The sequence below is a fragment of the Pelophylax lessonae genome (genome assembly GCF_965119305.1).
Source record: "Pelophylax lessonae genome assembly, chromosome: 7".
Classification (NCBI taxonomy): domain Eukaryota; kingdom Metazoa; phylum Chordata; class Amphibia; order Anura; family Ranidae; genus Pelophylax; species Pelophylax lessonae.
The window spans coordinates 228,740,102-228,767,523 of record NC_138774.1 but is presented as its reverse complement, the minus strand read 5'-3'; the positions used below and the strand labels follow the sequence as shown (position 1 = coordinate 228,767,523).

At 46.6% G+C, this 27,422-nt stretch overlaps 2 protein-coding genes across 2 annotated transcripts in view; one reads left to right on the top strand and one right to left on the bottom strand.

The window, feature by feature from the left end:
• APEX2 (apurinic/apyrimidinic endodeoxyribonuclease 2) overlaps positions 1-27,422 on the bottom strand; it is a 226,327-nt gene that overhangs the window by 145,333 nt on the left and 53,572 nt on the right. The window lies entirely within an intron of this gene.
• The window catches only part of ALAS2 (5'-aminolevulinate synthase 2), a 57,376-nt gene that overhangs the window by 25,146 nt on the left and 4,808 nt on the right, over positions 1-27,422 (top strand). Inside the window, exons 2-8 of the mRNA XM_082264518.1 lie at positions 11,750-11,945; positions 15,019-15,186; positions 17,484-17,618; positions 20,159-20,381; positions 20,724-20,908; positions 21,116-21,295; positions 23,306-23,470. Coding sequence (XP_082120644.1) covers positions 11,768-11,945; positions 15,019-15,186; positions 17,484-17,618; positions 20,159-20,381; positions 20,724-20,908; positions 21,116-21,295; positions 23,306-23,470 — 1,234 coding nt within the window. The 5' untranslated portion in view covers positions 11,750-11,767. The remainder of the gene's footprint in view (positions 1-11,749; positions 11,946-15,018; positions 15,187-17,483; positions 17,619-20,158; positions 20,382-20,723; positions 20,909-21,115; positions 21,296-23,305; positions 23,471-27,422) is intronic.

The following is a 27,422-nucleotide window of genomic DNA, read 5'->3' as shown; positions in this document are numbered from 1 at the left end:
TCTCAGCGGGGGATCGAGCCGCCGATCACCCGCTGAGCAGGAGGATGACAGCTGTGTCTCCGCTCTGTGTGCGGAGACACAGCTGTCAGTTCCCCATGCATCTCTATGGGGGAAATCGGATGGGAACGGACCGTCGGTCCGTTCTCATCCGATCCCATCCACTGGACGGATGGAAAATAGGGTTTCGATCCGTCCAGATTTGACGGATCGGATCAGATGTCAGTGGACATGTCTCCGCTGACATCCGATCCCCCATAGAGATGCATGGGGGGACCGTTCAGATCCGCCAAAAAAACGGACAGGCGGATCTGAACGGTCCGCCTGTGTGAAAGGGGCCTTACTGCTACAGTGCGTGCCAGCTGCACAGAATCACATATATATACACACACACACACACACACACATACACATACACGTGATTCTGCTTTTCGGGGTAGGGGCTCGCGTGTGCCCGTCTGGCTGTGCTGTGATTCGTCACAGCACATGGCGATCACCAGATACCGGCCAGTGATTGCCCGCTGGCACCCACTGATCAGCTCCAATCTTCCCCGAACACAGCTCTGTGAGTGTAAACAACACCAAGCTGTGTTAAGTGACAGGGGATCTTGTTGCTAAGCAGAAAATGAAAACAACTCTATTCCCAGTAAAAGCAGCACACAGTACACACATAAACATTTCTTAGGCACACATTTAATCATTGGTTACTCTAAATGTTAACCTCTTCCTGCCCAGAGTCATTAGTACAGTGACAGTGCATATTATTAGCATTGATCACTGTATTAGTGTCACTGGTGATGTCAGTGGCAATTAGTCAGTCCCCCCCCCCAGCGTCAGTTAGTGTCAGATTCCCCGCCGCACTATCGCAGTCCCGTTATAAGTTGCTAATTGCCGCCATTACTAGTATGAAAAAAGAAATAAATAAAAATTCCAGTATACATATACCATAGTTTGTAACTTTCACGCAAACCAATAAATATACACTTCGTGCCGGTTCACACTACCACGGCACAACTTCGGGGGGCGACCTGTGAAGTTGCGTGCACCGCGACTTTTGCGTGACTTGCACAGACTTCATATAATGAATGTCAATGCAAGTCGCTCCGATGTTGCCCCGAAGTAGTACAGGAACTACTTTCTAAATCGGAGCGACTTGAGTCGCTCCTATTAGAACGGTTCCCGTAGCACTGCATGGACCGTGACTTCTCAGGCTGACCAGTCGCCTGACAAGTCGCAGTAGTGTGAATGGGCACTTACTGGGATTTGTATTACCAAAGACATGTAGCAAAATACATATTGGCCTATTGTAAATTTAGGAAGAAATTAGATTTTTTTTTTATGGGATATGTTTTATAGCAGAAAGAAAAAAAATGTTTTTTTTTTTTTTTTTTTGGTCTTTTTTTTATTTATACAATAAAAAACCAAGAGGTGATCAAGTACCACCCAAAGAAAGCTCTATTTTGGTGAAAAAAATGATATAAATCTTGTTTGGGTACAGTGTTGCATGACCGCACAATTGTCAGTTAAAGAAACGCAGTGCAGCATAGCAAAAAATGGCCTGGTCATGAAGGGGGTAAATCTTCCGGAGGTCAAGTGGTTAAACACATGTCCAAAAACAGCACTGGCAGCGAAAAGGGTTAATCACACTGCACCGTATTTTAGCACATTGTGGTCCCTAGTGCAGTACAACCATATGGGAATCCTGTTATTAAAGCAGAGGGAAGTATGCAAGGTGTAGTAAGCCAAAGTAACCAATCAGAAACCACTTTTTAATTGTTTCCTTTTTGCTGTGAACTGATAAAAAGTCAATTTGATTGGTTTTGGTTGGCTGCTGTAGATAATTGCTGCCTATGCTGCATTGTATCTTCCTGCAGCCCTTCATTCGTTCCCCTTTTTTCTTGTGTCCCTTTATGTGTAACCACAAGCAGCATTTCCTCAACTACTTGTTGTGTTTTCCCAATACGTGAGATTACAACAAATCACTTAAAATGTTACACAAGGAAAGTCATTACACATCGAGCAACTGTTAATTATGTCACCGCTAAAACCTGTTCTGCAAAAGTTACTGAGAGAGATACGAAGAGGTCATTAAAGCTGCATAAAACCCAAAAGCAAACTTTTATTACATTGCAGCTCACCACTTCTTAGATGTGATTGCTGCATTTGTTTTCTTTTTTTAGGCTTCCTTTCTTCTATTTTCTTCTGGTGATCCAGCCAGTAAGTCTGTTTTTCAGAAACACAAGCTTTCTTGAAGATTGAATCAATGACAGAGATGGTACAAACAATTTGCCATTGGCAGGGGTGCTTACAATAATCAGCTTTTACTTATTCACGTAATACCTTTATCCAAATGAAAAAAAATTATTTGCTGTAACTGCTTAGGAGGCTAGGTTCACACATGTCCGGTGTAAATTTCCCCTCTGATTTAACAGCAAATTTTCAAAGCAGCGGTTCAGCTGCGATTTAGATGCAGTTCAGATGCAAATCTTTGGAGCCAGCGCCTTTACCAATAGCTGGTAGTTTAGGAGCGGGCCGGGAAGCTGGCTGCCCTGTCCCTAACAATGGATGACTCATTAGCTGTCAGCAGGGTTCCAGGCGTTCATTGTGATTGCCGCTGGATCTACACTGGGGGGGGGGGGGGGGGGGGGGTATTTTTTTTTTTTTTATTAGTAAAAGGTATTGTGAAAAACCATCTCTGTGTTTTTAATTCTTTTTGACACTTTTTTTTGGTGAATGCGTAGGGGTACAATGTACCCCATACCCATTCACATAGGAGGGGCCCCCTTGTTAAAGGAACTTCAAACTTCCGATAAGCCCCCTGCCCGCAGGTTCAGGGCATGTGGCCTGGTATGGTTCAGGGGGGAGGGTGGGGCTCTCGCTCATCCCTCCCTTTTCCTGGTCCACTGGGCTGCATGCTTAGATAAAGGTCTGATAAGATTTTAGGGGGGGGGGAACATTTTTTAAACAATTTTGGTGTGAGGGTTTCCCTCAAAATCCATACCAGACCTAAGGGTTTTGTATGCATTTGGGGGCGGGGGAACCCTACGCTGTTTTTTTACATTTTGGAGTGCGGTTCTACTGAAAATCCCTACCTGATCTGACAGGGCCTGGAATGGATTGGGGGGGGGACCCCGTGCTTTTTTTATCTGATTAAAAGTGCGATTCAGATGCATTCCCATAGCAACGAGCCTGGAATTCACATCTGAATCACACAGCAGTGCTCAGAAAACGCACAGGACTCTTTTGCAATTCGCAGTGAATTTGCACTGCTGCTGAACTACATATTGTGAACCAGCTCCGTAGAAAGGCTTCCGGGTTCACATGTCATGCGATTCAGATGCGGTTCAAAATGCTTCAATTTGTTAGTGTATTTAGATCTGCTAGTACATCTAACACTTCCCTTCCCCCAGACTGACAATGCTGCTGTCCAAATGTGCCTCCTGTGCTCCTTCATCCAAATGGGGGGGGGGGGGGGGCGGTCTTATACAGGAGGCGTGTTGCTGGCCAGATCACCAGGGTAAAACAAACGGGAAAAGCCTAAAAAGAAAAAGGAATGCAACCACCACATCTAATGATTGGTAAGCTGCAATATATTACATTTTTGGTTTGGGGTTGAATACCGCTTGAATGCATGAATACAGATTTTCCAGGACAATGCCACATCTCTGCCCTGCTGAGTTCAAGGCTGTGTCCTGGAATCACAGCACAGCTGTATTTCAGTTACTGCACATGCAACTCAAAAATGCAATAACTGCGGGGATCGGGGCAGGGTCCTTACATACTGTATTTAACCACTTACCGCAAAGTGACGTAGGGCTACATCGGCAAACTTTGCGGTAGTATACGGGGATGATGCCTCTAGCTAGAGGCATCATCCGGTACCGTGGTTTACAGCCGACGGTCGACTTTCCGTCAGTAATGACCGATGCGGCTCCGGAGCCGCTCGATCGTTACCCAGGTGAGCAGGAGGGGACGTCCCCCCCCCCCCGTCACGTCCGCCGGCTGGATGGAGTCCCGATCAAAGCCGGAAGTGGCTTCGATCGGGTCTCCGATGACATAACCCTGAGGCGGCGTCCATGACATCACTTCCGGGTTACTGTGCTGCAAAAGGCGGCAAATTTAAAAAACGGCTGTGTGCTAAAACGCAGTTTTCTGCGTTTTGCATACAGGGAAGTGTAATGGAGGAGTCTAGGATCTTTTAGACCCTCGATCCCTCCATAAAGTGTACCTGTCACTGTATATTGCTGTCACAAGGGATGTTTACATTGCTTGTGACAGCAATAAAAGTTATCAGATTTTTTATTTTTTTTTTAAAACCTGTAATAGTTAAAAAAATAAAAATAAAATAAATAGGAAAAAAAAATAAAAAATTTTAGCCGCCCCGTCCCCGTTAGCTCGCGCACAAAAAAAATGTATACGGAAGTCAAGCCGCAAATTAAATTGCTGTTCAAACCACACATGTGAGGTATCGCCGCGATCGCCAGAGCGTGAGCAATAATTAAAAAAAAAAAAAACTACACTCCAACTCTAAACTGGTAACCGTTAAAAATTTTTTAAAGCGTCGCCTATTGAGATCCCATTGACCGTAATTTGTCGCCATCCCACGGGTGTGCGCAATTTTAAACCGTAACATGTTGGGTATCTCTTTACTCGGCGTGACATCATCTTTCACAATATATAAAAAAAATGGGCTAACTTTACTGTTTAGTATTTTTTAAATGCAGTGAAATGTGATTCTTCTAAATTTTTCCAAAAAAATGGCGTTTAAAGACCGCTGCGCAAATACCGCGTGACAAAAAAATATTGCAATGACCAACATTTTATTCTCCAGAGTCTTTGCTAAAAAATATATATATATATATATATATATATATATATATATATATATATATATATATATATATAATGTTTGGGGGTTCTAAGTAGTTTTCTAGGAAAAAATAACAGAATTTTTGTAAAATCTTACCTGTAAAATTCCTTTCTCTGAGTCCTCCGACAGTCGCCGCCTCTTCATATTCGTCACATATGGGGTATTAGACTTTGCTCCGAAGGAGTAGCTAGGCAACAGAATATGTTAACATTAAAGCTTTTAACATATCCCACCCTCAAGGGGTGGTCCCCTCAGTCAATACCCTCCTACTTCCTGCAACCATATCTCAGTTTCAGTGGAATAGCAGTAGAGTATACAACCAAACCCCAAAAGAGGGGCGGGGGCGGCGACTGTCGGAGGACTCAGAGAAAGGAATTTTACAGGTAAGATTTTACAAAAATTCCGTTTTCTCTTACGTCCTCCGACAGTCGCCGCCTCTTCATATTCGTCACATATGGGGACGTCCCAAAGCAGTGCAAACATGAGGGGTGGGAAACGCATCCGCGCCGAAAGGCAACGCAGTCTCCGCATCAAAGAAAGGAACCTTACCAAAGGAAGGAAACCAGCTGGGCTACAGGAAAAACAAGTGCTCAACAGGAGCAACAACCCAGGAAAAGACAAATAACCAGGGGATAAAAAACTTATCCCAACAGCCAGAGGTCCCCAACAAGGGACCCTAGGGAATTGCCGCACTAAGAACCTCGCGGCCAAAGGAAGCATCCGCCGATGCCTGAACATCTACTTTGTAGAATTTTGTGAAAGTATGCACGGTCGACCAGGTCGCCGCCTTACACACCTGGGCTACAGAAGCCCCATGACGACAGGCCCAAGACGTACTCAGAGATCTAGTAGAGTGCGCCTTCACAGGCACAGGGGGAACCTTCCCCTGCAAAGCATAGGCCTGTTCAATGGTCTGCCTGATCCATTTGGCGATGGTAGAGGCCGACGCCGCCATGCCCTTCCGAGGACCCTCTGGAAGAACAAACAAGGAGTCCGTCTTTCGAAAAGACTCAGTCGATTTAAGGTAAACCCTTATCGCCCGTACAACATCCAAAGAATGTAATCTCACCTCCTTTGGATGCTCAGGCTTCGCGCACAGCGAAGGCAAGACAATATCCTCATTAAGATGGAATTCCGAAACTCGCTTCGGAAGAAAAGAAGGATTAGGTCGCAAGACCACCTTATCCAAATGAACAACCAGATACGGAGACTTGCAGGACAAAGCCGCCAGCTCCGACACTCTGCGAGCCGAAGTGATCGCAACCAAAAAGGCGACCTTTTTGGACAACATAGACAACGAGATCTCCCTGATCTGTTCAAAAGGAGCACGTTGTAACACAGATAGAACGAGGTTCAAGTCCCAAGGGGGCAGAGGATCCCTCCTAGGAGGAACCAGATGCCGCACTCCCTGAACAAAAGTGCCAACCAAGGAGTTGGAAGCCACGGGACGTTGAAACAGAACGGCCAGCGCAGACACCTGACCCTTTATCGTAGCCAGCGCCAAACGCTGATCGACACCCGTTTGAAGGAAGGACAGCACTCGGCAAACAGAGTACGTGCGGGGTGAAAACCCCCTGGACTCACACCAGGCAAAATAGGCCTTCCAAGTACGGTAATAAACCTTCCCCGAGGAAGACTTCCTCGCGTTGATCAAGGTATGAACGACCTCTGGGGAGAGACCCTTCTCCTTCAGGACCTCGGTCTCAACAGCCAGGCCGTCAAAGCCAGCGACTGTAAAGCAGGATGGTATATCGGTCCTTGAGACAGGAGATCGTCTCGAAGAGGCAGACGCCACGGGGCGTCGACCGCCAGATTCACGAGGTCTGCGTACCAGGACCGGCGAGGCCAGTCCGGTGCCACAAGAATCACCGTGCTGCGTTCCGAGTGTAACCTGCGAAGGAACCTGGACAGCAACTGAATCGGTGGAAATGCGTACATCAGCCTGTACTGATGCCACGGGGCCACTAACGCGTCCGACGCGTCTGCCCGAGGGTCGCGCATCCTTGCCACGAACCTTCTCACCTTGTTGTTGAGACGAGACGCGAACAGGTCCACATCTGGAAGACCCCACTTCGCGCACAACATCTGGAAGACAGCCGGGTGGAGGGACCATTCCCCCTGATCCAGGGTCTGGCGACTCAGATAGTCCGCCTGCCAGTTCTCCACCCCCGGAATGTGAACCGCCGTTATCGCCGGGACATGAGTCTCGGCCCAAGACAGAATGTCGGCCACTTCTCGAGCCGCTCGGGCACTCCTGGTGCCCCCTTGGTGGTTGATGTAGGCCACCGCCGTGGCATTGTCCGTCTGCACCCGAACCGGGCAGCCCTGCAGCCGGTCCGTCCAGCGATGAAGACAGAGATTTATCGCACGCAATTCCAGAATGTTGATCGGAAGGGAGGACTCCCCCTCCGACCAAGTCCCCTGGGCGGACAGAACGCCCAGAACACCACCCCAGCCCGACAGGCTGGCATCCGTGGTGATTACCGTCCACGAGATAGGACGAAACGACTTGCCCCCGGACACCATCGGGGACTGGAGCCACCACAGAAGGTCTCTTCTGGTGCGATGACTCAACGAGATTTGAAGATCCAGAGATTGAGGTCGCCCGTCCCACATGGACAGGATCTCCGCTTGGAGACCCCGCGTGTGAAACTGGGCGAAGGGAATCGCCTCGAAGGCCGAGACCATCAATCCCAGACATCTCATGCACGTCCGCAGAGACGAGTGCGGAACGTCCCTGAGGGACCTGACTTCCTCCTGAAGAGTTCTGAGTTTGTCTTCCGGCAGGAAGACCTTCGCCTGCACCGAGTCCAGAATCATTCCCAGGTAGGGAAGACGAACCGACGGACTCAGTGTCGACTTTGGAAAATTTATCGTCCAACCAAACTCCTGCAGAGTTTGCATCGTGACAGACAGGTCCTTCTCCAGACCCTGGCTGGTCGCAGACCGAACCAGAATGTCGTCCAGATACCCCAGGGCAGAAATGCCCTGGGCCCTCAATAATGCCAGAACCGGTGCAAGCACCTTGGTGAAGACCCGCGGAGCCGAGGCGAGACCAAAAGGCAACGCCACGAACTGGTAGTGATCCTCCGCAATGGCAAATCGAAGGTACCTCTGGTGACCCTCGAAAATGGGGATGTGAAGATACGCATCCTTCAAATCGATGGAGGCCATGAATTCCCCTGGAACCAGGGCAGCCACCACCGACCGCAGGGATTCCATGCGGAACTTGCGAACCCGCACAGAGCGGTTCAGAGCCTTCAAGTCCAGAATTGGACGAACCTTGCCCTCCTTTCTGGGCACGGTGAACAGATTGGAATAAAACCCCCGAAATCTGTCCCGATGAGGCACCGGAACCACCACTCCCTGAGCCCTCAGGTCCCTCACCGCCAGGTGCAGGTCCCGTAAACGCTCTGGAGACTTGAGGGAAAAAATCTGCTCTCCGGCCGAGAGAGAAACTCGATCTTGTAACCAGATCGAACGATCTCCTGAACCCATCTGTCCCGCACGCGGGCCAACCAGGGCTAAAGAAAACCGAGCAAGCGTCCCCCCACCCCAAAACTGGGTGAGGGCGCCCCTTCAGGCCGCACTGTTATGGGCTGCGGATCCGGATTGACCGGACTTCTGTTTTCCAGACCAGGGCTTCTTCTGAGAGCCTTGACCTTTGAACGGTTTGCCCTTGTAGTGCGACCGAAAGGCACGAAAGGACCCCTGAGGGGGCCGAAAATTAGCATGCTTCTTCCCAGAAGCCCCCTTAGCCTTGGGGAAATGGGGCAAGAGAGTGCTCTTACCTCCGGTGATCCCCTTAATCAACACATCCAAGGACTCCCCAAAAAGGCGAGACCCATCATAAGGCAGATTGGCTAAGGTCTTACGTGAAGACTGGTCCACCGACCAACATTTCAACCAAACCAGGCGGCGAGACAACACCGCCACGCTGTGCACACGAGCAGCCAACGGGACTAAGTCCAAGTCCGCATCACACAGATACATGACACCCTGGTGGATTTGATCCACCATATCCAGGGTCGCCGGCGAGGCCGAATCGGCCACTAGGACGCGCCTAAGCATCTGCGTCCAACTTGCGACCGCCTGGGCCGCCATGAGAGAGGCAAACAGAGCCTTAAGCATAGAACCCGTAACAGAATAAGTATGACGGGCAAGAGACTCCAATCTCCTATCCGTGGCATCACGGAACACAGGGGAATCCTCTGCAGGAATCGCAGTGGATTTGTTTAAAACCGCAATTGCGTGATCCACTGGGGGTGGCACACACCACCTTTCATCAGTGGAAGGCGAGAAAGGATAACGCAGCTTGAACCTACTTGGTACAGCAAAAGGTTTGCGCAGATTGCGCCATTGTTCCTTAACAGCGCGCTGAAAATCATCATTGCAGGGAAAAACCTGCGACGTCCTGCGTTTTCTCTGCGTCCCATAAGCCGCCAAGGCAGCGGGGGGACACATTCATCCTGCAAACGCAGCGTTTGTTTTATGGAAGCAATCAATTCATCCATGATTGCAAGCTCTTCAGGCGAGCCAGGGGGAGAATTATCAACCCCTTCAACTTCAGCCTCCACCTCGGACCCCACTAGATCCAGGGAGGAGCGGGACCCCGATAAGGAGGCCCCCGCCATAACAGCCCCATCACCTTCACCCTCAGAATCAGAGGAAAGAGAAACTCTGGGTCTTTTAGTAGATTGAGCAGCCACCAGCATCTGCACCTGAGCAGCAAGGCCAGCCACAATAGTGGCTAAATCCCCCCCTGGGGGGGAAACAGAGGTCCCCTAGCTTTCCACCAAGGCGGTAGGAAATTTGCCCTCCTGAGAATCCATTGCCCCTATTACAAATGCCGGATAATAAAGGGTTAACTGCCCCTTTAACAAGCGAGGCGAGCGCAGCCCACCGCACCACACACAAGCACAATGAGACCCCCACAGGGACAATAAAACTGACACAGGCAATGGATAAGAAGGATATAACCTGAGGAGACCCTCGCCGCTGCTGCTGCCTCGATCGGTGTATCCTGGAGAAGAGGAAGTGATGCTGCCAGGGCGCTCTATGAAAGCCTATGGGAGGCTACAAGAAAATGGGCGCCATGCATGTAGAACATGCGGCCGGAGCGAGTGTAGGCAAAATGGCGCCGTTTGGCGCCGAAACCGCCGCTCCACAGTACAGTAATGCACACATGTCATCCATGTATAAAAAAACATGTCAGATCGCTGCAGCGATCGCTGTATAGTGCCCAAACATGCCCAAAACATGCCCCACAGCACACAGCTTCTCACACTGACAAGGCTGACACACACAGTGTCACACAGCTCCCCCCCCCCCCCCTTGCAGCCCACAGCATGCAGCCGAGTGATAGGGAGACAAACAGTGTGAACAGAGGCAGGTTACACAGTCCCAGACTGACACCCCCCCAGACAGACAGGTCCCCACATAGATACACTTACCTCACAATGGCGTGGGGGACCCGCACAGGCGAACAAGCCGCTGCACATGAGGCAGGGAGAGTCGCATACAAGACGCACAGAATGGGGGTTAAGAAACCGCACAGCGTCCAGTGAGGTAGCCACCTCACCAATCATCCCTGCACCGAACAGGGATGGGTCGTTCACTGTGCCAGGAGCGTTACCTGGCTGAACGCTCGATGGCAGGCTGGGAAGCCACTGACCCACGACCTGCGACCAGGGGGATCAGCCTGAGACCCAGCCCGCATGATCCTCTTCATCCGAAGAGCTAACTAATGCTGACAAAAAGAACAGCTAAGTAAAGGTAGAGAGAAAACTCAAACAAAAAATCAAAAAAGAAGAAAGAGTCTGGGGCACAAAGCCCCAGCACAGAGAGAGCCAGCCACTCCTGACAAGCTAGACATTGAAACTGAGATATGGTTGCAGGAAGTAGGAGGGTATTGACTGAGGGGACCACCCCTTGAGGGTGGGATATGTTAAAAGCTTTAATGTTAACATATTCTGTTGCCTAGCTACTCCTTCGGAGCAAAGTCTAATACCCTATATGTGACGAATATGAAGAGGCGGCGACTGTCGCAGGACGTAAGAGAAACAGGTTTTAACTTGTAAACAAAAAGTGTCCGAAATAGGGCTGGGGGTTTAAGTGGTTAAAGGAAGGGTCTGGACAGGATCCACCCATAAAATGAGTGTGGTGGGAGGGCTCCACATATTTAAAGGCAGGATTAAAGCCAGACCAACCTCTAAAGTGGGCCTGATTTGTGTACGCCGATCTGGAAAGTAGGCAGATGAAATTCAGTCCGCGAAAGGGGTTAACATTGTCCCAGGATCTGGGATCAAACTGTTGGCAAGTATGTTAAAGTGACCCTGTCACCAATCAACACTTTGCAGGCTGCTTATTATCATTAAAGTGGTTGTACACTTCAGCCATGAAATATGAACAAAGCATATCCCTCTATAGGGTGCTCTTGTCTCAATCTAGAGCACTGTAATTTCTGTCGTCTGTCCTGCTATCAGCAGGAGAAAAAAAAGTGAAAGGGGATGGAGCTCCAGCACACAACCTGTGATTGACAGCCTCAGCTCTGTTTCTGTGTGAAGGCAGGGGTGTCTCTTCCCTCCAATGAGCTCTCCTCACTGAACTCTGTAGTGTGTAGCTCTACACCCCCTGGTTTCTGAAAGCTCAGGCAAGCTGTATAAATTCTGGACTTTGAACAGCTTTAGAGAAGAGAATCCTGCAGATAAACAGGTACAACTTCTATAGGGGGATTTGTGTCATCTCTGTGTATCACCTGAGGCCAGTCACTTCACTGTGTATATGTAAGTTTTTACAACCCCTTTAAAATGTATGAAATTAGTATTAACTAATGCTGCAATTCATGGCTTTCCCCTAATCATCATGTCTACTTTTTTCCAGATACCCTGATCTTTGAACATGGCTTCTCTCATCAAACTCTGTCCCTTCTACACTCGGGACCCCTCAGTGTTCCTACGGGTAGCTAAACCCATGATCCTGCGCAGTGCAGAGCGTTGTCCAATCTTGGTATCACGCGCCTTGTCCACTACTGCAGCTAACCAGCAGAGGTCCAAAGACTCCACACCACCTACTGGAAGTATGTCATAATGCTTTAAACTGGGTAGACATCTTTTTGATAGCCGATTCCTTTTTTATCAATGAAGACCTGTCACGCCTCAGGGCCAGGGAGAGAGATTATAATAGCAGATGTAACGGAACAGGGCACCCCTGAGCGGGTACCTCCGTTGATAGATGCTCCTAGTGCTTCCCGAGGGCTCCAAGCACTCCACCAGACACCGTAAGCACTTCAGACTCCACAAACCGCCGCAGCTTGGTTAGGGTCTTGGCATCTCCTACCCACCCTGGACCTACGACAAGGCTCCAGGTTCCTGTGGGTGAACCTCTCTTTCCCCAGAGAGTGCAGCACGAACAAGCTCTTACACAAGCTCTTACAAGAGCTCGGTGATTATCCAAGGGAGTATGGACGACATAGCAATCCCTTGCAGCAGATTCCCCCAATAAGAGACAGAACTCTAGATTGAGGTGAAGGAACTCAAAACAACTTTATTGAACAAGACTTATATACAGAATTTGGAACATCCCGCCCCCAACAACCGCTTTCCTATTGGTCAATTGTAAAGTACCTGTGGTCTCCTTCAGGTCCTCCTTAGCCATGCAAATGAGGACTTGAAAATGAGTCAGCAGGGATTGGTCCGATAGCTGGACCAGAAGGACTGCCATGTGCAATGAGACAGAAGCCCCCAGGGGGCAATCAATGTACGCAATAGACACAGAACAATGGGAGGTCATTAGCACTTACAATGGGACAGGGCAATCCACATTCCCAATACACAAACAAGGAAAACCTTGCTGACATTGAAAGATATGTAATATACACAGCATTTAGGAATTACAGATTTCATGGCAAAAGGGAATAAATCTTAATATTTCTATATGGAAATATTGCTGGCAAATATGAAGCAATCCAAACCATTACTTATCTGTCTTTAAATTCCAGTGATGGTGAATACCGTCACAGCAGAGATCCTGGTTTGGGGGAAAGAAGGTACAAATGGTTTATGCTGGTCATGCCCAAAATCTGGAAACAGTCAAAGAATACACTGTGAAAAAAAAATTGCCATGCGGCTGTCTTCAGCATTCTCAAAGTCACAACAGATTATCACTGCCTTGTTTGCAATCAGATTGTCACCTATCATCCTCAGCTGCATCTAGTATTTTTGTGAAAGATCTCAATAAAAAAATAAAAATACTACATTATAGCCACTTGATGAAGCTGATGACAATAGGAGATCTTACAAACAATACGGTGAAAACTTGTGCTTGTGCAAAACTGAAGACATCTCAACAGTGAATTTGTATACCTAGACCCCTATATGTGGAACCTAACCACTACCTATCGACGTTGCTAAAATTTGCCCCCCAATGACTGCACGCAATTGTTTTCAGTGAAGGGTAATTTTAATTCTACATCTCCACAGTGAATTTTTATACCTAGACCCCTAAATGTCCAAAATATTTGTGGAACTTGACCATCACACCTACCTATGTTGCAAAAAGTATGTGAACCCCCCTCCAAATGATTTTCCCAGTAAAAAGTAATTTTAACTCTACAGAATGTAAAAGACATGTAAGACATTTGTGGGCTTTCAACCTTGTGGTAACAGTTCGGGGAAGACCAGCATGACTGTGTACAAAACCAGACATGGCATGACCAGTTTGGTGTGGAGGAACTCGAGTGTCTTGCTCAGAGCCCTGACCTTAACCCTACTGAACACCTTTGGATTGAATTAGGACACCAACTGCGAGCCAGGTCTTATCTTCCAACACCAGTACATGACCTCTTAGCCTCGTACACACGCAACGAATTTCTGCTGACCGGTCGTCCGTCTTTTGTCCAGAGTGGTGTCTGTTGGTTGGAATGTGCTCTAGACTGCACATGAATTTTCCCGCACGGCAGAATTCTACTTCAGAAGTGATGTCATGTGTTGGAGTGATTTGTATGTGTTCTTTCATCTCGGAGCATGCCTAGTCTTGCTCATAAGATTTTTCCCCATCGAAATCTGTACTAATGAGACGAAAATCGGATGCGTTTTTACGGTCGATAAAAATTATATAGCCTGCACACCAGGATTTTTTCGGCCGAAAAGTCGGAGTCGGTTGTCGGAAGCACCATACTAACATGCCGAAAATCGGCAGATCGGTCGTCGTACGAAATTTCCCGGCCGAATTTCTACTCGTGTGTATGGGGCTTTCTAAATTGGGCTCAAATTCACTCCAAAATCTTGTGGCAAGCCCATCATTTTCGATCGGGGTGTCCAACAAGCTCGTTTAGGTGAGATGGTCAAGTGGACACAAGCTTGTGGCTATAGACAGCTCAGTTCTCACAGCTAATACACAAGTATAAGGATCCTACACCGCTCAGTTCTCAAAGCTGATACACCAGAATATGGATCCTATGCCGCTCAGTTCTCAAAGCTGATACACCAGAATATGGATCCTATGCCGCTCAGTTCTCAAAGCTGATACACCAGAATATGGATCCTATACCGCTCAGTTCTCAAAGCTGATACACCAGAATATGGATCCTATACCGCTCAGTTCTCAAAGCTAATACACCAGAATATGGATCCTATACCGCTCAGTTCTCAAAGCTAATACACCAGAATATGGATCCTATACCGCTCAGTTCTCAAAGCTAATACACCAGAATATGGATCCTATACCGCTCAGTTCTCAAAGCTGATACACCAGAATATGGATCCTATGCCGCTCAGTTCTCAAAGCTGATACACCAGAATATGGATCCTATACCGCTCAGTTCTCAAAGCTGATACACCAGAATATGGATCCTATACCGTTCAGTTCTCAAAGCTAATACACCAGAATATGGATCCTATACCGCTCAGTTCTCAAAGCTAATACACCAGAATATGGATCCTATACCGCTCAGTTCTCAAAGCTAATACACCAGAATATGGATCCAAATTTTCAAAAAAAAGTAAGCCTGTGAAAATTAGTTGTGAAGCTGAAAATAAAAATTCTTATCCTTGTGTGAAGTTTCTTAAATTGAGCCAATGATGTACTGTATATTCTACAATATTTTTTTAGTATATATTGTGTAGAGTAAAAGATGTACATTTATTTTTCAGTCTCTTATGGAGCCTCCAACCGACGTACCCTGGCTCAAGCAGCTCCGCAAGCTGCCACCGCTAGTGCCAAGTGCCCCTTTATCGAGACAGAGATGGAGAAGGATGAGAGTGGTATTGTCCAGAAGGCAGGGCCTGAAGTGCAGGAAGATCTTAAAACCTTCAAAACTGGTATGTATTGTCCATAGCTCCCAAGTGTCCCTCTCTTAGGTCTGATTGATAGACCTGTGTAAAAGATGCACTATTTTAAAAAAAAAAAATCTCCTGCATTCTGAGCTACAAAAATAATAATTTTCATGCAAAACCTACATTTTCCCAAGCTTGATGTACCCGAGGATGTAACTCTAGCCATAGAAGACCATGTGACTGCTATGGGACCCAAATGCACAAGGGCCTCGTAATTGTCTGGCTACATGGCTAATTATTTTGATAGAAATAACATTTAAAATTAACATATATCATTTGGAAACTTTATGAAAACCCTAATTTGTATCATTAAAGAAACTGCCTTCAAAATTCCAATTAGAGACAAGAGGAAAAGAGGTTTAACCTCTGCATAAGGAAAGGCTTCTTTACTCTAAGAACTGTTAAAATGTGAAAAAGAATTTGGGTTCTGGAAAGCCAATTTTATAGATTGGTTAAAAAAAATAGCTGGAGGAGTATTTAAATGCAGGAAATATAACTGCCAATAATATAATAACTGTAGAGTGTTGGTCCAGGAAATATTCGATTGCCTTAAGGGATCATGAAGAATTTGCCATGTTACACCAAATTAGACCATCCTTGAGTTCAAGCTAAACCCAGTTCAACAGAACCCCTGTAAACATAGGAGTGGGGATTCTCATTTACCTAATATGTCCAAAAGGCCATATTAAGTCAATGCCATATTGCCATATTCGGTCAACGGCATCACAAGCATCCCAGTGGTAGGGATTCAATCATGTGACATCTTTCTTCCGAACTGGGTTTGGACTGAACCCAACTCATCCCTGCTCTGGATCAACTTTTGAGTTCTCAGTTTGACTTATTGCAATTTCATAAATAATGATGATGTGACATCCACATTTTTACTTGCAGTTACATATTTTCACTAGGTTATATTTTACCCACCAAAAAAAAAATTAATTACAGGAAAAGCCGCATACGGTGTTCTGCGAATCATCATGGGTCAGATCTTATCTGTGGATCAACCTTGAAATTAAAGCACTATCAGCTGTATAGACATGGTTGCAAACTATTTGTCTGTAAACAATTAAACATTATCACAAAGATAGTTTACATTAGGCAGTTCACTTTCACATATATTGAAAATATGGTTCCTACTCTGTGACCACACAAGGTCATCACATGCTCAAGGTTAATTTACAGCTATGCACATACATACCCTAACCAGGTCCTCTTGATCCAAAACATAACCTTTGTGCTTTAGGGATATTATCTAGTTTATTAGCCTTAAACAAGCCTATCTAGTCCAGGCCCAGGGTCTCCAAACTTTCTAAACAAAGGGCAAATTTAATGTCCTTCAGACTTTAGGCAGGCCGGACTGTGGGAGTAGAAAATGTCCTGGCATTGGTGGGAGTAAACAATGCCCCATCATTGATGTCAGTGGAAAGAACAGTCAGTGGGAGAAATGGTGCCCCACCATTGGTGTCAGCGGGAGGAATAGTGCCCCATGGTTGGCGTCAGCTGGAGGAATAGTGCCCCAAGGGCTGGATAAAGACAAATAAAGGGCCATGTCTGGCCCATCAGCCACGGCTTGGAGACCACTGTTGTTGAGGAACCAGCCAAGCAGAAGGAATAGTACCCCTTCATTGTGCCAGTAAAAGGAATAGTGCCTGATCATTGGTGTTAGCAGGGGAAATAGTGCCCCATGATTGGTGTCAGTGGGAGGAGTAGTGCCCCATTATTGGTAATAATGGGAGGAATAGTGCCAGTAATTGGTGTTAGCGGGAGGAATAGTGCCCCATAGTTGGTGTCAGCAGGGATATTAGAGTCACATCATTGGTGTCAGAAGGAATAGTGTCACATCAATAGGTGTCAGTGGGAGGAATAGTGCCTCATAATTGGTACTAGTGGGAGGAATAGTGCCACAGCATTGGGTGTCAATGGAAGGAATAGTGCCCCATTATTGGTAGCAGTGGGAGGAATAGTGTCCCATCATTGGTGTCAGTGGGAGGAATAGTGCACTATCATTGTTGGTGTCAGTGTAATAATTATTGCCCCTTTTTTGGTGTCAGTTGTATAAATAGTACTTCATATCAGTGGGAGAAAGAGTACCCCGGCCCAAGGGCCAGAAAAAGGCTAACAAAGGGCCAAAATCCAGCCCCCAGACAACTGATCTAGTCTATAAACCTCATCCTAGTCTATATAGTCTGTTAGCCTCACCCTAAGAATCAGTGCATTGGTTTCAAGTGCTGTATCATACTTTACTAACAATAGTGGTATTAATGAGACTCTTCCTATTCCAGATGTCCTCAGTTCTCTCCTGTATGAAGTCCAGTCCAGCCTGAAGAAAAAGTTCCTTGGTACTCCAGTGAAAAAAGTAAATCTTGGAACTGGGGCTCCTCTCACCCCCACTCATCTGATCAAAGAAAACATGTCAGGTACACACAAAATGTATCTAAAGTATTATGAATGCATGCATATGTCATTTTATATGACCTTGTAGCTTTGTGCAACAACAAATATTTTTGTATGATGCCATGATTTTGCAAGAAATATAACGGCTCTGCTAGAAACGGATAAAAAAAAAAAAAAATGCACCAGTTTTTGAAAAAGCATTGCGCTGCATTTTGCTAAAGGAGAGGCACACTCAGAATGAACAGGCAGCGTGTTTATTTTTAATAAATACATATATGTTTTACTCGAGTGTTTCCTAATTATCATCCACATCAATTTATCATTGAGAGCAACTAGTAATAAATATTTATCAAATGAAGAAGCAAAGAAGTTTCACCACTCTAAGCTCTCGTGACTCCTTCCATCTCCTGAAGATAGGATACCTGGCCAGAAATTAGCCTGTCTACACTCTGTGTATACCAGGGGTCTCCAAACTTTCTTAACAAAAAGGGCCAATCTACTGTCCTTTAGAAAATGCCCCACCATTAGTGGGAGTAGACCCCATCTCAGGATTTAAAGGGGGTGGGGGGTAAAAATGACATAGTATCTGTGGTCAGCTGGAAAAATTACATAGTATCTGTGGTCAGCTGGAGCAGGAATACTGCCCCATCGCTGGTATTAGTGGGGGGAATTATGGCGTCATTAGAAAGAATAGTGCCCAATCATTGGCATCCATTGAAATGGGCGTCAGTGGGAGGAATAGTGCCTCATCGTTGGTGATAGTGGAAGGATTAGTGCCTCATATCAGTGAGAGGAACAGTGCCCCAAGAGCCGAATAAAGCTAAGCAAAGGGCCACATCCAGCCCACGGGCCACAGTTTGGAGACAAGAAATGGAACAAGTGGCACAAGCTGTTAGCACTACATAAAAACGGTAGTCCATATAATAGCACATTAAGGCTATGATAAAGTCTTAAAGCGGAGTTCCGGGCACAAAAACAATATTTTTTTTTTGTGCCCCTCCGCTAGGTAGACCTCACCTGAAAAGAAATTGGATAGTTATTTTTTTTTTATTTACTCCCCTTGTAATTGAAGATCGAAGATACTCACCTCAGAGTACTTCCTCCCTTGGAGCCGCGGCTCACCCCGTCACTTCCTGTCTCGCTATGATTCCTGGGAGCTGAACGTCATAGCTCCCAGGAATCAATGCGACGGCACCGGCCCCGCTCGTCATTTCCGGGCGACGCCGCATTCCCCTGCTAAACAGCTTCTGGGCATGCCCAGAAGCGGTTTAGGAATGCGGCGCCGCACCGGAAGTGACGAGAGGGGCCGGTGCGGCGCATTCTGGGAAAAGAAGACGCGGAAGAAGACACAGAAGAGGATCGCGCCGGCTTCAGCTGCCCACAAGAGAGATGGAAACGCTGTGGAAGAAATTTTATAAGTAAGTATTTCTTCTAAAAGGTAAGTGCGAACCGGGACAGATCAGAGGCTAGCCATTGTGGAATGTGCTAGCCCTGACTGTCCCGGGGGTATGTTTAGTAAAAAATTACTTCTGTGCCCGGAACTCCGCTTTAAGGTGAGATGAGGAAACAGCCTGAATGCTCAGGGCCAGCCTGTTGGGGAGCAGAAGCGATCTCCAAACATGCAACAAACAAAAGAGAAAACAGGCGCCTCTGAGATAAGACTGCAATTTAATATGGCAAACAAGTAATAAAAACTTACATCAGGGTAAGTATAAGCAGACAAGATGGGTCCTTCCGGTGTCCATGTGGAGGCTGGGGCTTGGAGTCATGACTGTGGGTCTGTAATCATCTCCTCTCTTCCTCTTCCTGTCCAGCAGGAAGTGGAGGGTGTCACAGCAGTAAGATGGAGGCTTGGACAGCAGGGTGAAACCGCAGTGAGATGGAGGCTTGGGCTGCACGGTGGCCGTGATGCTCGTCCACAGGATCTTCCGGAGTAATGACTAACGCGTTTCCGAGCATGCGCACTGTGGTGGGAAACCAGCGCGCGCTCCTTTTTCAAAGTCGGATAATCTCACTGCTGTGACACCCTCCTCTTCCTGCTGGACAGGAAGAGGAAGAGAGGAGATGATTACAGACCCACAGTGATGACTCCAAGCCCCAGCCTCCACATGGACACCGGAAGGACCCATCTTGTCTGCTTATACTTACCTTGATGTAAGTTTTTATTACTTGTTTGCCATGTTAAATTGCAGTCTTAACTCAGAGGCGCCTGTTTTCTCTTGTTTGTTGCACAGGTTGGAGACCATTGGTGTGTACTATGGAAAGAACAAGCGGCTGCACACTGATGAGGTCACTTAAATTAAAGCAACTTTTTTCCACAAAACACGTTGATGGTGCACACTTAGGAACCACCCTTCTAGGACAAGTTTCAACCTTACAGGCGTAGTCGTACAACTAAGCCTGTAAGGGTTAAATGCTTCAAAGAGAGCCATCAGGGTATTTTGTCTTGTGGAATAAAGGTAATTTGATTTACATAGCTTCAATGAGTCATCCATGTTGTCTACCACCGTTACCATGAAGTACACTGTATGTGCATTCCTGACGCCAAATTGTGTCCTGCTAGGTGGAGCTGCCTTTGGCTACGATGAGTTCTTCGACCGGAGGATTGAGGAGAAGAGGCAGGACCACACATACCGGGTGTTCAAAACTGTGAACCGCAGGGCTGATGCCTATCCATTCGCTGAGGATTTCTCTGACCTCCAGGGCAGCAAGAAGGAAGTGTCCGTTTGGTGCAGCAATGACTACCTGGGCATGAGCAGGCACCCTAAGGTGCTGCAGGGCATTGCGTGAGTACTGATGTAATAAAATAGACCTTGAACATGAAACTGAAGTTCCAGGCAAATATTTAGTGTGATCCTGCAGTTTGATAATTTAGCTCTACGGGTCCTTAGGTTCCACTCATTTTTGGCCATCCTGGCCACTACTAGAACCCATCTAAAAAATATCCTGTGTCCGGTCTGAGCCAGAGCTTACCCAAGAGGTAACTTTTCTGAGGAGGTAGCACAGACCTTTAACTAGCTCGTTCTTGTAGCTTACTGTACCAGCTTTCCCATGATAATTGTAAGGCACTGCCTCTGCTATACAAATCAGCCAATCAGATTCTCCAAAACTGCAATTTCTGCCTTCAGGGAGACTCTCCAGGAGCACGGAGCTGGAGCAGGTGGAACCAGGAACATTTCAGGCACCAGCAAGTTCCATGTGGACCTGGAATGTGAATTAGCAGACCTGCACAATAAGGATGCGGCTTTGCTCTTCTCTTCATGCTTTGTCGCCAATGACTCAACTCTCTTCACATTGGCGAAGATGCTACCAGGTAGGTGCAATGGTAATCATCACTTGATACAGCAAAGAAATATACCATTATAGGAAGACCACATCAAAACCCCTTTTTGGGGTTAACTCTTTCTAGGCACTGTAGAGTGCTGAAGATCCCAGTTACATGATTTGTAGTAGGAATATATATCCTCTCTATCCTGCTGGGGTACTTCTAATTCTAATGAAAATGCTGGAATTGTTTCAGGTTGTGAGATTTACTCTGATGCTGGAAACCACGCCTCTATGATCCAGGGCATCCGAAACAGTGGTGTGGCAAAGTACGTTTTCCGTCATAATGACCCTGCCCACCTTGAAGAACTGCTAAAAAAGTCAGACCCGAAGAAGCCAAAGATTGTTGCATTTGAGACTGTCCACTCTATGGATGGTAAGTCCTCCGTCTTCATATTGGGATTATTGTTGTCTGCACAGACATCTAAACTATTATAGCGTTAGAGAAGTTATAATCATTGTCACAGGTGCTTTCATAAAAAAGGAAAACATCCAAAGGGCCTACTTTCATCAAGAACCTATTCTTTTTTTTGTTTATTTGTAGCAATTGGGGCCTACTGGGTGATAAGTCACAAATAAGCAAAAATAGGATTGTTGGTGTGTTTGTAGGCCTCTCCAATACCCTAGCTTAGGTTCTTCTGGGGGTAAAGGAAGGATTTGCGAAGTGCTCCTCCTTATTCTGTAGGGATTAATATGCAAGTTGTTTATAGAGTAAACTTTCATTATAAAAAGTTTGTATAGGGAGCAGTTGGCATGAACCCAGGGAGCCGACGTCCAACCCCTTTTGGCAGCCATGGGTAAGAACTACACTTCTACCTTTATATAGTTTTATACAGAATGCAGCAGTATGCTGTTTTGGTCTGCTCTCGGATTTTGACTATATATATATATATATATTATATATATATACACACACACATATATATATATATATGTATATGTGTATATGTATATTTTACGTGGTACACATTTAGACGCTTGTGCAAACTTTACATGTACAGTACATGGTCATATGTGCCGCTGCCTAGTGGATTCAAGGCCAGGGGAAGATTTAAAACAAATTAATTCCTGCCGGACGGCACACATATACATGGCGGCACACCTTGTGGGTCCTAACCTCAAGCCAGCGCACATATGCATCTATGAGGAACCGTTCTTTTGTGCTGACAGCACGCTTACTGTATGCTCCAAGCACAGTGAATGTGCGGTCATGGACAGCTCCCGGTCATTGTTTATGATTGGGAGCTTCTGAACATGTGACTGCTGTGACAGCCAATCACAGTCGTCGTCACATGATTGAGAAGCCTGCCTATGCCTTCCAGCGATACCACCCTCTTGAAGAGCCACTGAGTGGTGGCACGGGGATAAACAGTGTATGGGCACAGAATGACTGAAGGCTGAGGTCATTACGCACTGTCGTTGATACCCAACGGATGATTCAGGCAGCGAAGGTGCAGAACGACCTCAGCCTTCAGTCAGTCTCAACTGTATAGAGACATATATGTTTATGTTGGTATAAGTTGAGATGTGCCATGGTCCACTTTTCATGCAGAACCTTGCTGCCAACTTTCAGCCTGCAAGATCCTGAGTAAATTTCTACGCCTGTGTCCATGAGGCCTAAAATTGCTGCAAGTTATTATTTTTTCAAATTATCATCATAACAAGGGATGCTTTTCTGCCACTGGCCATTCATATTTCCAAATATATTTTGTTTAGACCAGCCTTTTTAGCCCAGAGAAACCCCTAAAATAATTGTCAAGTATCAGGGTGCAATTACCAAAAACAATTATTCAATGGCAATAATGCCCCTTTGTGGTCAGTAGGAGGAATGATCTCCTTATAGTGGTGAACAGATTGCCACCCTTACAGACAGCTAAAAAAATAGTTGGTGTCATGATCCTAGAGCAAGCATCATCAAATGGGAGGTCAGTCAACCACAGCTCAAGGAACCCTGTGCAAGATCTAGAGCAGGGGTCTCTAAACTTAAAAAAAAAAAAAAAAAAAAAAGGGCCAGTTTACTGTCCTTCAGACTTTAGAAGGGTCGGACTGGGCATTGGGAGTAGAAAAGTCAGTGGGAGAAATGGCATCCCATCGTTGGTGTCATTAGGAGGAATTGTACCCCAGAACTGGTGTCATTGGGTCCCATTATTGGTATCAGTGGGAGGAATTGTGCCCCTTCATTGGTGTCAGTGGAGGGAATTATGCCTCATTGTTGGTATCAATGGATGAAATAGTGCCCCAAGGGCCAGATAAAAGCAGGCAAAGCGCTGCATCCAGCCCCCAGGCCGCAGTTTGGTGACCACTGCTTCAGAGGAACCCTGTTTTGCAATGGGTGGGTTAGACCATCCCCACAGTCTTATTTATGTTATCCTGTCTTCATGTTCAGGTGCCATCTGCCCCCTGGAAGAGATGTGTGATGTGGCACACAAATATGGAGCCATGACATTTGTGGATGAGGTGCATGCAGTGGGTCTGTATGGGGCTCGTGGTGCAGGTGTCGGAGAAAGAGATGGAGTCATGCACAAGATGGACATTATCTCTGGAACACTGGGTAAGTCAATGCTGCTGTATATGTTTTTTTTTTTTTGCACAGTTACATTAGCCCAGCTTGGATAGGCTGGCAGTTGCAGTATGGTAGTTCAATACAAAATCCCCCATTTGGGGTTTAAAGAATATAGCCCCCAAAAAAGGCATTCTGGAGGTGGCAGGGTCACCTCCTGAATGTCTGGCAGCTGTTGCTCTACTGCCCTATGAAAAGCAATCCACCACTTATTGCTTTTCAGAGGGTGGTGGAGACTGCCATCTATGCGTTGAGGCTGCCATTGCTAAATTATCCTTTTAAAAACACTAGTAATCTTTGAGAAGTAGCAAAAAAAATTTGCTCTGACGTGTGTTGGTTGCCTTTGGGTGTGGCAGATATCTGCGTCCAGGGCCTTATCGGAGTCCTCAGTGCAGACTGGGTGTGTTCACACAGGCAGGACCCAAGTCATTATTGCTGAACACTGGCCGCCATATACCACTATATACTATGCCTGACATTTACTAGGTCCAGTTAAAATGAAGACTTTACTACCCTTTATAATCCTGCACTGTCTTATATAAGAATTAATTTAGGGAAAACTGTGCAGAGAGAAACAGGGAGGCTGCCAACACGCTCATTTTAAAAATGCTAATAGCCTGGCTGTCAGCCTGGTTTAATGTCTTCATTTCTTTGGACTCTTTCAGACTGTGGTGCCATAGGTGTTTGGATGGCTTTTCAGAGGGCATTTGAGAGGCGGTGAGGAAGTGTTATAACGCCTCTTCAATGCCGGATTTAACCCTACAATATACCTGTATTACACCTGGGTGCAGTGCGGCCCCACTAAACTCAGTTTAACAGGCAGTAGGGCCTGTTAAGCTCTGCACCCCAAATTTTAAATGTCGCAGCCACAAAGCAAAACATAGCTGCAGCATCCATACAGCTCTGCCTGTTTAAACAAGTACCGGCGTGTATGCGCATGAAGCCATGGATTTCTATGGGTACCTCTACGCATCACCTGTGGGTCCCAAGAAGCGAAATACGGACACTTTTTACATTATATGGCCCCAGGCACCCGTGTGCATTTGGCCTGAAGATTTTGGGCTGCTGCTTCTTAGAGGGGAGCTCCACCCAAAAGAGGAAGCTTGTCTGCCTCCCCCCCCCCCTCCACTGCCACATTGGGCGCAAATATCTTGGTTTGACAGCCAGAAGTCTGGCCCCCTCCTTCCCCCGCAGCATTTTGGGACACTTCATAGGTCCCAGAAGACTGTGGCCCATTTACAAAGTGCAGCCCCATTTGCGCACGCACAGTAGGAAACCGGCTATGAAGCCACAAGGCTTCACTGCTGCTTTCCCTTAGTCAGGATGGTCAAATAATTGAAGAATCGGCCCATGTCAGGACATCACTGAATCCCTGGACAGGTAAGTGCCCTAATATTAAAAGTCAAAAGCTACAGTGTTTGTAGCGGATGACTTTTAAATTTTTTTTTTTGGGGGGGGGGGGAGGAGCCTGGAGCTCCTCTAAGAATATATAAATAATTTAAAGTACAACTAAGCCCCCATTCACATCAGCGTCATTTGACATGCAATTTGACATGTCAAATCAGTCTATTGCTGGCAACAGCACTATACCGATCGGTGAAACACCAACTTTGTGGCGCGCACTTATTTCCAAAATAAGTTCCAGCACTACTTTTGGCCTTTTCGGGGCTTGTTTACATAGGCAGACCGCCGTTCTGCCTGTGTACAGAGCGATCTGCGGGTACAAGTGGACATCAAGTCCACCAGACCCACTGATTGGCTCCGATACCCAGAAATGCAGGATCACATGTATATATACATGATCCTGCTCAGAGCGACCGCCCTATAGCAGTAAATCTGCTATTGGGCGGTCGGCAACTGGTTAAGATGATTAGCATTATTTATTTTTTTTTTTTTGTATAATCAATTTTTATTGAAAAATAAAAGTGCAATAACAATCGACAATTCACAAGAACAAAAGTAAACAGAACGGATGTACAGAGCACTGGTACAAGCATATAGAGAAAAAAAAAAAGGAACAACATGACATTGAGGCAACTCGCCTTAACCCCAGCTCACATCAGAAGAGTAGCTGAGCGGGATCGAAGACCCCCGGCCGGGGTCTTGCCGCTGTTTAACCAAAGACTGACGGGGTCGGGGCTCTCCCAGGCCTGGGCATTCGGCCCCAGTTGGCCCATCCCCACTCCCCGGAGGGGGCAGGGAAAGAGAGGGCCCTCGACCACCAAACAAATCCACACACTATGGCCCACCACTCCAGCAACGAGGACCCCCATTCAGAGCATCAGAAAGGGGGGGGGGGAAGGAAGCTCTGCCAGCCAGAAACATTGAAAGAAGAAAGAGAGAAGAGGGGGGACAGAAGCCAAGGGGGGAAAGGGAAAAGGGAGGTCCGCGCCTGGCGCCCACAACTAGATGATTAGCATTATGATAACTCACAGGCAGGGGGCGCTCTATTATGGCTCTATCACAGTGTGTTACATGACATGGCTGCTGGGTGCTGATTTTGTTAACTTATGACCAGCCAGAGCCATGATAGAGTGCCCCTGCCTGTGAGTTATGATACTATCCATTATTTCAGAGAGACAGACACAGGGCAATGTAGTCTATTCACAGACACCCCCAAAGCACACCTGTGTTGAAGCCTTGAAGGCACTGACAGCCCCACAATGAGATTCGCTTCTGTTCCTGCTTCCCTCTGTTCCTGCTGCTGGACACTGTCAGCTGAGCTCAGCTGCCTCTGTCTGCCTGTCACCGTCGTCACCCGCCTTACAGCCTGTCAAGTCTTACTCTCCGGGCCCCCAGCTACTACTGGGTGGGGAGCGGGAGAAAGAGGACTCCACCAGGGAAGGCAAGGAGATGGGCAGGCAGGTGGTTGGCCGGGACTTGAAGGCAGAAGAACTTGCAAGCGGAATGAGCATGTGCCCGAAACTGAAGAAACAGTCCCTCCACTCCCAACAGCACGTGATCATTAGAAAGGGGCACAGATAATGGGAACATTTTTTTTTTTTTAATTCTGCACTGACTGTCATTGAAAATGCCCAGGCCCCTGTTCAAATCCAATCCGGGGACAGACTTGGTCAGGGGACGTCTGGTCATCCTACCCTAAGAGCCCATTCACATTAGCGTGACTTGTCAGGCGACTTGTCAGCCTGACAAGTCGCGGTCGGTCGCGGTCCATTGAGTAGTACAGGACCCGTTCTAATAGGAGCGACACAAGTTGCTCCAACTTAGAAAAAGGGTCCTGTACTACTTTGGGGCGACCTCGGAGCGACTTGCATAGACTTCCATTATGTGAAGTCCCTGCAAGTCGCGCCGAAGTCGTGTCGCCTCAGTGTGAACCGGCTCTTAAGTATTTTAATAATAATAATAATAATAATAATAATAATAATAAGGCAAGATGCTTTTTTATAGTTTTGGATAGAGTGGAGATGTATTAGAACGCTTGTCAGTTTTTATTGCCGTCTGTGCTCCCGTAAAGTAGATTCCCCATCTCTACTTGTCCTGTTTACCATTATCATTGAAAGTGAAAGTAAATGAAAATCCCAAATTTTGGTTTGACCTTTAGAAAAGTAATAGAGATGAACTCTTCCAATGGGGACACTAGTTCTGGTGGCCTGGGGGTCCCCAATGATTTCCCTTAATTTGCAGGGGTTTCCTCCAAGTTCCTGTTTGGCTATGAGACAGGAAGCGAAATCTCTGCAATGGGGCACAGATGGCAAGAAAGAAATCTGACAAGGGTTATAACCCTCCCTTGCTTTACCCAAAATCAAACTTCTATGGGTAGAAGATGCAACCTAGACACCCAAAACACATAGGGGTCTATTTATTTAAAAAAAAATAAAAATTGCTGTGCATATGCTTTAAGCATTCACACAGCCGTCATGAATGTATCCAATATGTTTATCTGCTATGCTCAGCAGCTCCATCTAGTGGCCATACTATTGTA